We start from the raw sequence: 12,768 nt of genomic DNA on the forward strand, positions 1-12,768 counted from the left end.
TATTCAATTTAATATTTTGATTAAATTGAATGGATATGCAATATATTAAAAATGACTGGATTTCCACGAACTTTGCACAAACTTGGAGACGAAACAAGACGTCTGCATTGTTGACTTTATTGTCTTCACCAAATCGGACCAAAGGGCTCTCAGTCTTTCAAGAACAAGTCAGATCACAATGAAATATAAAATCATGGACACTGACACAGGGGTTAACTGGAGAAGTCAGCAGGTGCTCAAGTCCTACTCTCTGTGTGAGTGGTTCTTATATGAATTGAGAGCAGGATTACACTGCAGCCACACAATCAAGTTTAACCCCTGAAGTATGAAACAGAATGACCGGTTGCACTCCATCTGTGGTTCTGTCTGAATTGTCTTTAACCGTCTTAAAACAATTGGCAACCTCTTTGCTCAAACAACTAATCGTAATAAAAACCCACCGTGACATGTTTACATCAAACTACTACTAGCCTGGGTCTAAGCCACTTGTGCTTAGTCAGCCTTTGCAGGATACAGTGCAGTCATTGCAGTTTCACAGGGAGCCGTGTTAGCTCCACTGTGCTGCTCCACGGCTGTTTGATTACCTTTTTTTTGATCCCCTAAGAGCTGGACACCTCACTGTAGCGGTGTTATGGAGGGTATGGTTAGGTATATGCAGCCAAAACATGTTAGTTCTAGAAAAGAGGTAGCAAACTAACGCCCCACAGCACATGTGTGCCTCTGTGCTTTACCGACCCAGTCAGACATCAACAGCACCTGCAGGCAGGCACCGTGGCTGGAGTCCCACAAACTGCAGACTCCTGGGACTGTCTGTCTTTTACTGTCCCTTCCCTTAGAAAATGTTTTGGTTTTAAATCTTTTATAACCTGACCACAAAGCACAAAAAACACCCTGACTTGTATAGCATGAGAAATACAGTACGTTTATAAAAAAATACAAAAAAAAGCACTTTTTTTTTTACCATCAAGAGAAGCATTTTATAAGGACGAGGAATGGATAAAAATAACAAAAGAAGTTGCATGTATTTTTCAAAACCTTTTAAAGTGTAGAATCTATTTACAGCATTATGTGGAGAGCAGGGGGATATGAAAGCACAAACAAACAGAGTTTTGGGGGAGGGAGTGACGAAAGATAAAGCAGGGCAGTAAACTGTTCTTCATAAAAGAGGCATTTTATTTAAGCCTACTGACGGTCTTGAGTCAAAATGACAAGCTTGCAAAGAGTTCTCAGTCCTTTAGGAGACCACGGAGGAGAGGTTAGTCCAGAGCGATGATGTCATCGTCATCATTGTCAGCGGAGGCAGCTGCTGAACTTGACTGCTCCGTCCGTGCACGCTTGGTGGACGTCTCGCCGGTTTCTGTGTCCGAGTGCTTCCGCTTGCTGCTGCTGCTCACTGCAGCTGCAGAGCTGGATGACACCCCTTCCTCCTCATCAGAGTCAACAATCATGATGTCATCGTCCTGAGGCGGAGCTGAGAGACGGAGGACGACAAGGTTCATACTCAGGCAAAAGAGAAGATACTGTTTCTACAAGACAGGAGTACTAAGACTTAGAATAAACAACTCTACAGGAGACCTTTGATAATTAACCTTTGACCACCAAAATCTAATCAGTTCATCCTTGAGTCCTGGTTAATGTTTGTACCAAATTTGAAGACATTCCCTCAAGGCGTTACTGAGATATCTCATCCAGGAGAATGGGATGTACATAAAGACAACCCAAAAACAATATGCCTCTGCCTCTCGCTGTCACTGAGGCACAAAAATGATCCCAGAAGTCCAATTTGAGTAACAAATCTATGAGTATAAAACAAATCATACAGTAAAACACTTTGTTGCTTATCAAAGCAACAGGAATTTTATCCTAATAGAAATATGCCGTTCATTTTGTCATCTAATTGGAATGTGCACTTGCACGAACTTGACGTGTCAGATGCACATAAAGTTGCACTGTGCTGTGGCAAAAACTGGGCGAAGGTCAATGTTTTTGCTCGACGACACTGTTTGCTATATTACTGTGAGGCCTCATGAAATGAACAAGGCGGCTTCTTCAGATGACGTGTACAGCTGATCTGCAGGTCTAAACTTGCTGCATATACTTTTCTTTTACATGCAAAAGGTTGTGTAGTACTGGTCTAACAATGACTGAGCAGCTGCCTTTAGCAGAGAACCTGCAGCCTGCTAAACATGTTAAGCTTGTTATACAACAAGTTCAATCAAGTGTTTCACATCTACAATCATCTTCATCACATGATACTTAGGAATCCAGATATCACCACAAATGATGAAAGCTAGTAAACACACACTCTAAGGCAATGACAAAGTACAGCACATACATCCCTGCCCATCCCCAGTCTCAGTGCCTCTCATTCACTACTTAGATACACAGACAGAACTTAACTAAAATCAGCATCACTGTGACGTAAATTTCACAAAAATGAAAAAGTTCTCTCCCTCCTGCTGACCTTTAGAGGAGGTGGACGGCTGGGCGGAGTCCTTGTTACCGTTGGTGATGCTGTTAACCTCCTCCTGGTTAGTCTGAGGGGGCGGAGCTTTGTCTGGGGCCTCACCTACAACCTCAAATTCCACATCCCGCTCTAGTTCCTCACTGCCAGTGAAAACAGACAACAAATTTCATTTTCAGGTTCACTTAGCGGTAGTGGGTTCATTTTAGCAAAATACACAGGCACATGCAAAAACACAAGAGGGACGTACGTGTGCAAAACGTTGACGAGGAGTGTGTAGTCTTGCAGGAAGTCATCAGCTTGCAGACGGCTGCCATTACGGATCCCAAAGTCCGAAAGAAATTTGCTGTTGTTGGCTGTGAAGACAGGATGGGTATTAACTCATGCCTCACAACAAGTATGTGCTTGTAGTACTACACATGTAGGGACAATAGTTCATTCATTTCCATTCCCCCTAAACCAAATCATATTCATCAAATGTTTTAGACAGTAAACCACAATATACTTTTAATAGCATGATTTTTATGTTCATCTAGCCCCAACTCTGAAATAAACATACACATATTATATATAATTTTCTTATGGTTTCATTACTCAAACTGAGCAATGTTCTCTCAGATGTGGGTGTGTAGGGTATGAAAGCACTGTCTGTTACATTTTAGTTATAGACCAGTTGATAAATGCTATTAGAGCACCCTCTCCTGTCCAAATGGAGACTCACAGTATTTCAGTATTTATTTTCTTCAAACCATCAAGGACACAAAAAACTAACACTAATTGGTCTCTTATTTTTTTAATCATTACTCCCATGTCTAAATTACCCTTTGTCATCTTCTCAGTCTCTCCATCTGTCTATATTGCAGCTCCTCTTGTCCCCATTTTCCACTCTATTTTCAACAAGCCATTTTTTAAGTTCAGCAAAAGTAAGTGTAAAAGATTCTTACAGACAGATGGTTAAAAAGTTCAAAGCAAGCATCTTAAAAACATGTGTTCAACAAAATTCCCTCCCCTGTCCTTACCTTCTGTCTCTCCTTCCTCTGAGGAGATGAGAATGGTCCCTTTCCCATCTTCTATCTGAACATCTGGAGCCACCATGCCAAACCTTTCCTTCAGGATCTAAACATGTATACAAATGTATTAAATCCACAGGTAAATAAGGTAATAGTAAACATCTCACCCCGACATGACACCATTTGGGTCCACAGAAACATTAACACAGCAACAACAACCTCTCCCTCTAACATTATACTAATGTCTAACTATACACTGAGGATGTAGATTATACACATATTTCCTGATTTAACAAACGTCCAACTTCACTTTCATTGTGACAGAGCTTTGGGTTCAGGAGGTTGTAGGTGCAGCTTATCGTATTACCCTGTCCTGCAGAGAGAGGACCATGGTTTTGTGAACATTGAGTTTGACTGTGACTTCAGGTTTGCTGGTGCAGACATAGCAGTTAGCGCTGGGTGGGTCCAGGACACATGGGACCAGCAGCTTCTTCCTGAGGTTGGGACACTTGTTCAGGAAGATCTGGAGATGAGACAAATAAAGAACAATTTGAACCCTGCTGGCTTGTTCTGATATTGACCTGGTTACTGTGAACCTTTCATTCACTGAATTTACACTATGCAAACACTTCTGCATCAACAAACAACATTTCTTTCACATTTATCTCAGAAGTCAATGATATATTGACTTCGACTGATATAGAAGTCTGCACATAGAAGCCACAGTCTCTTGGAAAACATTACACTACCACCATTAACTGGTCACACAAAAGGAAACAGTCATCCAAATAAGTACAACCTGAACACTTTAAATGGTTCATTGAGTTATCATTTTCAGCACCTGGAGAACTGGAAACATAAGGCTACCTGGACTAGTTTAGTCAGTTATTGATACTCAATAGTTGCTGAACTAACCGTGCGACAGGATTCCAGTTCCCCTGACAGGATCTTGAGTCCCTCCAGCACGATGAGTCCAGCAATGACAGCGTTGGTTGTGGCAATAGCTGGGATGATGTTCCCTGCCATGGCTGAAAGAAATCAAATCATACCTGCCATTAGTGACATTTGTCTGTGATGTCATGGATTTAAGACATCCCAAACTAATTTAGCCCGTGTATGATATGTTCACTAAATAAAAACACAGCAAATTTTTAAAAGCTAGTTTGGATCAAGTGGAACCAGTTTCCTGTTGAAAAGACAACCATCTTACACTTTACGTCAAAGCGGCTCTTCATGTTCATGCTGAAGATGTGCATGCGTAGGTTTGCTGCTGCAGTAACAAAGTCCATGGCTGGAGGGTCATCCTGACAACAAGGGAAGACAGTGAAGTAAATGTATCTGTGCGTCATTAACTTTTCACTATGGTTGTGTGAACCTGAAATCATCAACAAATTCAGACTTGCAGCCTTTCTTTTAAACACAGATATGCATGTAAAGTATTTCTCAGTGTTTTCTGGAGGAAACATTTATTCATTATAAGTCTTCTCTGATTTCTTTTACACAAAGTGTGCAAACATTCCCTCCAGCTTTCTGTTAGTTGGTGCGTTACCTTGTCCCAGACCAGCTCGGCACCCTCTCCCTTCTCCTGCAGCTGTGAGCGGAGAGTCTCCACGCTGTGCTGGAAGAGCTTGCAGTAACCCCAAACACCTAGAACCTGCTGGTCCTTCAAACCTAAACCTGGAGTCTCTTCCTGAGGACGCACTGAAAATATGCACGAAACAAACAGAAATATGGATGAACATACTGGTAAACAAATGCACACAAAGCAGAGGTTTTGGGCAGAGCATCACCTTCTTCCAAGGTGCATGAGGAAAGGAAAAAGTCTTAAAGAGGTCAAAACTCCAGCAACTGAAATACTGAAACTGAAATAAATATTTAAACATACCACTGTTCTCTAGCTGCTGCCAGTCCAGAGGTGTAGGAGCTTTCCTCTTTTTCCACAGCTTGTCCATGGTCAGCAGGTACATGATATCGTCTTTGAAAAGCTGGTGAGGAAAGCCAATCATTACCAACTCTATCGTTTTTTGTTTGTGCCGATGATACACTAAAACACTGCTTCTAAAAATCTGTACTGTGTGTTCGGTAAAACCGATCTTTGCACACTTGCTATATGAACAAAAAGTGCATCTTCCACACACTTGTGCAATCAGCCCTGAAAGTTCAACTGTCTGACTGTTACCTTGTTGAAGAGTTTGATGGGGTCGTAGCCGGTGGACCGGGCCCATTCCTTGGTGGAGATGCGCTTTATGTCCCCGTCCTTTTCTGAAGCTGTGGCACGAGCTGCCGTCTCCTCAGGGTTCCCTGTGGACAGGACGCAGGTTTCACATTGTATTGCACATTTCTCTATCTATTCATGCATTTCTATTATAAAATGGAGTGAAAATGAGAGCTGAAGACATAACTCATCAGATATTGTGAAACACTCTCACTTACATGCAGCCTCTGGGTCCGCTGTGTCAGGTGACACCTCCTGATCTGCATCCTCTTCTCCAAATAGCTGACTATGACAGACAGACAATGCATGACCATTAGTCAAATACTCACTTCTATTGTTTTGATGGTGGTGTGTTCTCATGCTTTATCACATTTGCAGCATAATCTCATATATTCTCCATTAATAATGCTAGTTTTCTTAAACATGTGCAGGGACAGTCTAGAGACAATTTACTGTCCAATATGCATATGTTTGCATTTTAGTCCACTTGAATGATGCTAGAAATTAGACATGTTGTGAATGATTCTCACTTGAAGAGATACTTGGCCCAGACAATGCAGTGTATGGGCTCAGATGGTGTGTTTCTTATGGTACATCCTGGAAAGGTCTTCTGGGTAGGCTTAGGTTGGCACTCGTAGCACTCTGTCATTCCCTGGGGAAGGAAGAGAGGTTGGACAGGAATAAATAAAAGAAGGACAAAGAGAAGACGAAAGGTACAAAATGAGATGATATTCACCGCCGTCCTACTACATTGCATATATATGCGCAGGGAAATAATATATATTCTGGATAGGATAGTAATTAATTGAATTTTAGCATAACCAAAATGCACATGTGCAAATCTTACCTTCTTGATGACGGTGACTTGCCCCAGGTAACCAGCTGTGCCACTCTCTATCAGAGGGATATCAGCTGCCAAACACATCCTGTTCACATGGTTGCGGGCCGCTACAGATACAAAGGTTGTTTTATTTTCCTCATAATTTAAAGTGTTGGAAGTTAGAAGAAAAAAAACATTTAAGGTTGGGGTCAGGGGAGGATACCTCGGTTATCCAGAGCATTCATCACCAGCATGAACTTTCTGAAGAACTCCACGTTGTAGTCAGGGCTGTTGAAAGAATAAAAAGACTATCACAATCATGTTGATCACTCGGGTCCACATTGAAAGTACAGATAAGACTGATTCAATTTATTAAGTAAGTGAAGGGGACAAGAAAAAGAAAGAAACTCACTTCATGACGCTGTCATGGTAGGCAGTTATATTTGCACTGGGACAGAACTGCAACGCGCTCTCCTTGGCCACCTACAAATCAACAAAGAAACAGAGTAAATAATGCAGAAGAAGGGAGGCAGAAGAAATGCACAAACCTCACCAGATAATGATTTTATCTGCAGTTAAGTGTTACAGAAAGCAGAAATATTTCAAGGTGTTTTACATGACACAGTGTGAGCTGAAACAAGATTTACTACAACTGGTGGCAGGGGTCAGTTTCCTGATGTTAACATACCTGTGCTTTAGACTTGCCAACATGCTTTTTCTGAAAGAGGAACTGACGATTCAGGTTGCTGACATCGATTGTGTCCAAGTCAATCTGCCAAAATCGATTGCAATGTCAGTCATGTATACATGTTACATAATATATATGAAACACAATCAAATTGTCACACACAAATACAACTTCAGTGACATTTACTTTAATCTAATTTCAACAATACCGGCGGGTGCACACAATAACAAAGAGGGGCAACCAAACACTGTATTGTATAAAAGCACAAGTGGAGTGTAACATTTGTCTGAAGTTGACTCGTAGCTTTTGTTATGACTAAGGATTGTAAAAAAAAAAACAAAAACAAACAAAAAAAAAAACACCCCCTTTACAAAGTGAAGGTCACAAGTGTGAGATATTGGTCAAAACAATCAACTACACAATTGACAAAATAATCATTTCATGATATTCATCAACAAACTACTACTATTAAAGCCCCCACACTACCGCACATCTTTTTCATCTCTAGTTTCAGGTACAGTCTGTATTTTAAATGGAGTAAATTACAAATTTCCCTCAAGCTACTGTACTTTCATTCCACTTGTTGACTTTAAAGCCTTACTATCTGATGTTTTATTTTATTAGTTCTGCTTGTTGGTTGCCTTACTTTAGATGTGTTGTTCCAGCATGTTGGTTGCTCGACTATAAGTATTTCTTGGTAATCTTAAATTTCAGTGAGTATATCTGATTTAAAAACATCACCAGCAGTCAAACATACATTTCCCTCTCATTTGCAATAAAAAGTAATCACGGTGAACAGTATCAGTCTCTCTGTTTACAAGCGACTTGTTCCAGGACCCCTGGACCCAGTGACATGCCTAGCTGTAAACATCTGACTGTCTGGAAAACCCAAACAACCATTTCTCTTACCACACGTACAAGTGTTAAGAAAACATACGCAACGTTATTGCTCGCTAACGTTATTATAACTCGTGAAAATATTATAAGCATATAATGTAAGATTTAACAACTAAATAACAGGTTGTCTGAGTGTCCCTGTGTTGGCATACCCAGCTAGCTAGCCGTCACATTACAAAGCTGTCGGCTAACCTAGCAGTGTTAATGGCGCCAAATGCCCCTGCTACATTGCTACGGCAATGTTCATATTTTTACTACATCATGTCCGGGCTAGTTCATGTTGCTGTGCAGTCGGGGACAATAAGACCATCAACACCAGCGCAAACATGTGTATGTTTTAGTCCTTTGGATGCCACGTCTCAGGAATTAGCCTGAGCCCGCACACCTCCAAGCGCAGTGTATGCAACACAAAGAACTAGCATGATAGCCAGATAGCTAGCTAGCTAACACACACACACACACACACACAATATACACATAAATGTAACGGACCACTTCGATGTTTTTGAAGCCGGTGAGGACGAGGTTCTTAAGCAGCTCGCAACCGATCCCTCCCGCTCCCACCACCAGCACCTTGCAGGTGGAAAGGGAGTCGGCCAGCTCTTTTCGGAGGGAACCCACCAGTTGGACCATTTCGACCGGCTTGAGACACAACTAGAGCCTGCAGCACCGGGAGGCTAGAGGCTAGCGGCTAGCTTCTTCTTCTTCTTCTTCTTCTTCTTCTTTAGAACCGAAGTCCCACCCACTTCCGGGTCACTCCACAACTTCCGCTTCCACTTGTTCTTCTTCTGATTTGATTGGCAAAGTAGCTTGCAAGGTGCGTTGTCGCCACCTCCCGGACAGGAATTTGGAACAACAGACTGGCGGACACAAAAAAACAAAACAAAACAAAACAAAAAAACGCTTTTACTTAGATACTTATTTACATTCCAGCTGCACATGCTGAACATATTCAGAATGACCACAGTGTGCACATCTACCTGTAGATCTACCTTTTATGATTCCTGATTAAGTCCAGAATTTCCTATTCTGACAAGGGGAATGACTGCCTCTTCCTCTCAGTTCCTGCCCATCTCTTAATATTATATATGTCTTTCTGTGTTGTTTATGTCCCAGTATTCTTGCCATACTTTTGCATTTGTCTCTTTATGATTGCGTTACCCTCAGCTTTGCAGAATTTGCATCTTTGCATGGGCAGGAACCTAAACAACACACACCATCAGTTGCTTGTTGTGCAGTTCATTTATTGAATGGTGTATTTTTCGAAAAGATCTTGTCTACGTGATTTCAGACATTTAATGCATGTGAATGTTGCCCAGCTATCGGATGCAATTAGTCCATTATTTCTGCTGTTTTCTTCTAACCATTGCAAAGCTATCAAAATGGCTACAAGCTCAACTGCATATAGTAATAAGTTATCTGTGGTTCTCTTCTTAAAAGTTACCTTGCATTGATTTACAAATACATTTGCAAGTTCAAAATTCTTTTGACGCCAATTTGAGTCCGTACAGGTATGGGGTGTAGTCATGCCAACAATTTACTGGTTGTCAGGGACCATAAGTTGTGGTACTGGGCTGAGGTGGACTCTGGCATCCCTATGAAAACACACAATTATACTAAATGAAATAAACATTCCATTTCAGAGTGTCTGAGGCTCTTCACAAAACAATAGTGAGTAAAATCTTTAATTAAAATTCATTTCACTTACCATTATTAACTCAGTCACGTGCAAGTTATGCAGAAAGCGCCCATCTGTTCCCAAGGTGGCTGCACACAGCTACCACTGCAGGTACTGCTGACAGGAATCCTGGAAAGATTTGAAAGTTTCCTTATAAGTGAAGAATGACTTAACAACAGATTGATCAATCATCCATTTAAAACCCATTTAATACTGTAAGTACAAAAGTTTGAAAATTTACCAATATAAATTGACTAGTTTGAGAACAGCCAGTAAAAGTGACATTTAATAGTGGCTACAGCTAACAGTTTGAGTCCATCTTTAATAACTTCTGCTGCTAACCTAACATAAACATGTTCATGCCACATTTCTCAGCCTAAAACAGGTTGTGTTTAACCTTACATTTTTTGGTTGTGGTTCAAGTGGTATTTACTGGTCCCATGGAAAATGAGCCTATTTCACCCTATGCCTAATTCTAGCTGGCACTGTTCAGTGGCAAATACAACCACATTACAATAGTTTATTTGGTAGTAGCACCAAGCTCCACTTAAAAAAGTCATAATTAGATATGTAATTTTAAAAGTTCAATCGATGCTAATCGCCGTCAGCTGTTTAACAGCTTGCCCGCCAACTGCAGCTTGTCACAGCGGTCCTTGTTCTGCTCTGCGGCCTCTGTGAGTTTGACCCAGTGAGACTTGAACCTGTTCTCTACCTGAGCGGAACCAGAACCACCGTCACAAGCGGCAGTCCAGGAGGGCGGAGTTACTGTGATTGGTTGTGATACAGTTTGTAAACAGAAAGTAGTTCAGTGGGTGAAAGCATGGCTATATTATAAGACCTGGATGCCGGATCTAAAAATGGCGCCCATTCAGTTCAATACAAGTTGCTCGCCTGGTGCATACGCTGAAAAAGTTTCTGGCTTCCGGGTTACTTCCGCGTTATGCAGCCCATAGAGACTGTGCAGTAGTGTCACTCCCATCATGCCTTTGGGCAATGAGAACAAGCGAAAAACGTCCTCGATCTGTTGCTGCGCGTTCACGAGTGCGTTCATTGTGTGCACATCCTCCTAAACTTTGATTTATCAGTCAAAAAACTGTTTCTGAATGACTCTCAGTGCTGCAAAATGGAGACAACAAATATGTTTACATGGTCTTTCACCTTCATTTATTTAGGTTTGTTATTCTGAGTTTACTGTGTGTGCAATCACCACTGGAAGTGATCAAACACTCATCAACCTCATATCATTTTACAGGCTTTATATCTGAAATGAATTCAAGATCTAAACATCTTGCTGACTGAGAAGAAGAGTGCATTTAGGTAAGGGATCAAGGTGGAGCTGCAGAGGGAGCAGACTCAGCTGATGGAGATTCACGCCCACAGATAAATTCTTTAAATCATATGTCTGATAATTTCCATTGAGTTGTATTGATATAAGACACAGACGGGTAAAACAAGCTGCTGCCACTGCCCCAGACAAAGTGACGAGAGACGAGGAAGCGACGTCCTCACTGATGAGATGAGACTGTCTCTCAGCATCTTATCACTTATTGTAATACATTTAAAAATCTTTAAATCTCATCTCTGGTCATTTCCTTACAGAGAACAAGCTACAACCACTGCCCCAGTGACAGAAAAATTACAACTGACAAGGAAGTGACGTCCTCACTGACGACCTGCCTCAATGAGAGGACTGAGTGCATTTTCATTTTGACCCCTAAAGAGCGCAGTGACATGTAGATGTAAATGCAGTGGCCTGAGGAGCTGTTTGTTCATTATGTTTAAATACTGTCACTGCAGAGCAGGTTCAGTCTTTGAAAATCATCATTTTAATATGTTTGTAGATGAGTACACACACAAGTATGTGAAAATGAAAATGCAAATTGGAGTACTGCATTTTCTTTTTAAATGATACTTAAATAAAGCGTCCTGTGGGAAGTGGGGTCACATGACTGCTGGGCTGAGGAGCACAGGTGAGCGAACTGGGCAGCTCACACAGGTGTCCTGAGTTTTCTTTGTTCTGTGTCCTGAGCTCATTCTCCGTTTGTCCTTCAGCTGAGCTGCTCTCACCTTTGTTCCTGAGTGAGTCGTTTATTTCATTATATTTCCTCAAGTCATGTGTATTTTGTTAAGTGGTACATTTAATCTCCTTGGTTTGTTCTCCCACGATTATATATTTAAAGCGATAATGTATGTACTGATTTTGATTTAGAATTGTTTGTCGATTTATTCAGGATAAAGTGACAGAATTTGACCTGTATGTTCGCTTTCTTTCATTTGTAGACATGTAACCACTCACACCCGACTGACTGCAAGCAAAAGATTAAACACCTTCAAATGGAACCTGCTTGTCCTGCTTTGCTCACATTCATTCAGTCCAGTGTTTTATCCTAGAACACATACATGTGTCAGAAATCTCAATTCTATCATGGATTTTTTTTCAGTTTCAGTTTCAGTCTCCTATAGGCTTTTGTAATGACCTTAATGTTTATAATTGAGTCTGTTGTTTTTCTGCACCAGATGCTTTGAGGACAGACCACTATAATCATGGATTGGACGCTACAATCATAATCAGGACTGTGCATTTAAAGGAGAACCGACCCTTTGACAGAACTCACTGTTCTTATTCCTGTGCCTCAGAACAGTTTGGTCAATATTTGTGAACATGCAGCTCTTCACTGAAGTTAGAAACCAAAGAGAGAACATTTATGTTCGATGTCGACCTGGTTTGCTCTTTAACAATGAACGGGGCTCTGATGCTGTGAGGCCATAAAATGTTTATATCATTTCTTGGCCCGAAATGAGATTCAAATTTCAAATTTTGTACCTAATTTAAAGCCAAATGAGACGTGTTAGGAGGAACACAACACAGCTACTGTAGATTATAGGGTTAGCAAGGTAACTCATTTAATTTCAGCTGTAGATGATGAGAACAAACCTTTGACTTCTTTAGTCGATCGTTCCAGAGTCTGTTTTTCTGCTGTGTTTGTTCATTTGCT

At 41.1% G+C, this 12,768-nt stretch overlaps 1 protein-coding gene across 1 annotated transcript; it reads right to left on the reverse strand.

The window, feature by feature from the left end:
• Positions 1 to 101: 101 nt before the first annotated feature.
• Positions 102 to 8,905, reverse strand: uba2 (ubiquitin-like modifier activating enzyme 2). Its single transcript, XM_071458015.1, has 17 exons — positions 8,587 to 8,905; positions 7,198 to 7,281; positions 6,922 to 6,992; positions 6,733 to 6,797; positions 6,537 to 6,637; positions 6,220 to 6,341; positions 5,908 to 5,975; positions 5,654 to 5,775; positions 5,360 to 5,459; positions 5,024 to 5,175; positions 4,685 to 4,778; positions 4,390 to 4,502; positions 3,842 to 3,997; positions 3,484 to 3,580; positions 2,715 to 2,820; positions 2,465 to 2,607; positions 102 to 1,471 (listed from the first exon to the last, which is right to left on the reverse strand). Exons 1-17 carry the CDS (start codon positions 8,725 to 8,727, stop codon positions 1,257 to 1,259), a joined length of 1,950 nt encoding a protein of 649 aa, XP_071314116.1. The 5' UTR covers positions 8,728 to 8,905; the 3' UTR covers positions 102 to 1,256.
• Between the last annotated feature and the right edge of the window lie 3,863 nt (positions 8,906 to 12,768).

This window comes from Trachinotus anak, unplaced genomic scaffold (genome assembly GCF_046630095.1).
Source record: "Trachinotus anak isolate AG129_WGS33_773 ecotype Australia unplaced genomic scaffold, CSIRO_AGI_Tana_v1 ptg000002l, whole genome shotgun sequence".
NCBI classification, from domain to species: Eukaryota; Metazoa; Chordata; class Actinopteri; order Carangiformes; family Carangidae; genus Trachinotus; species Trachinotus anak.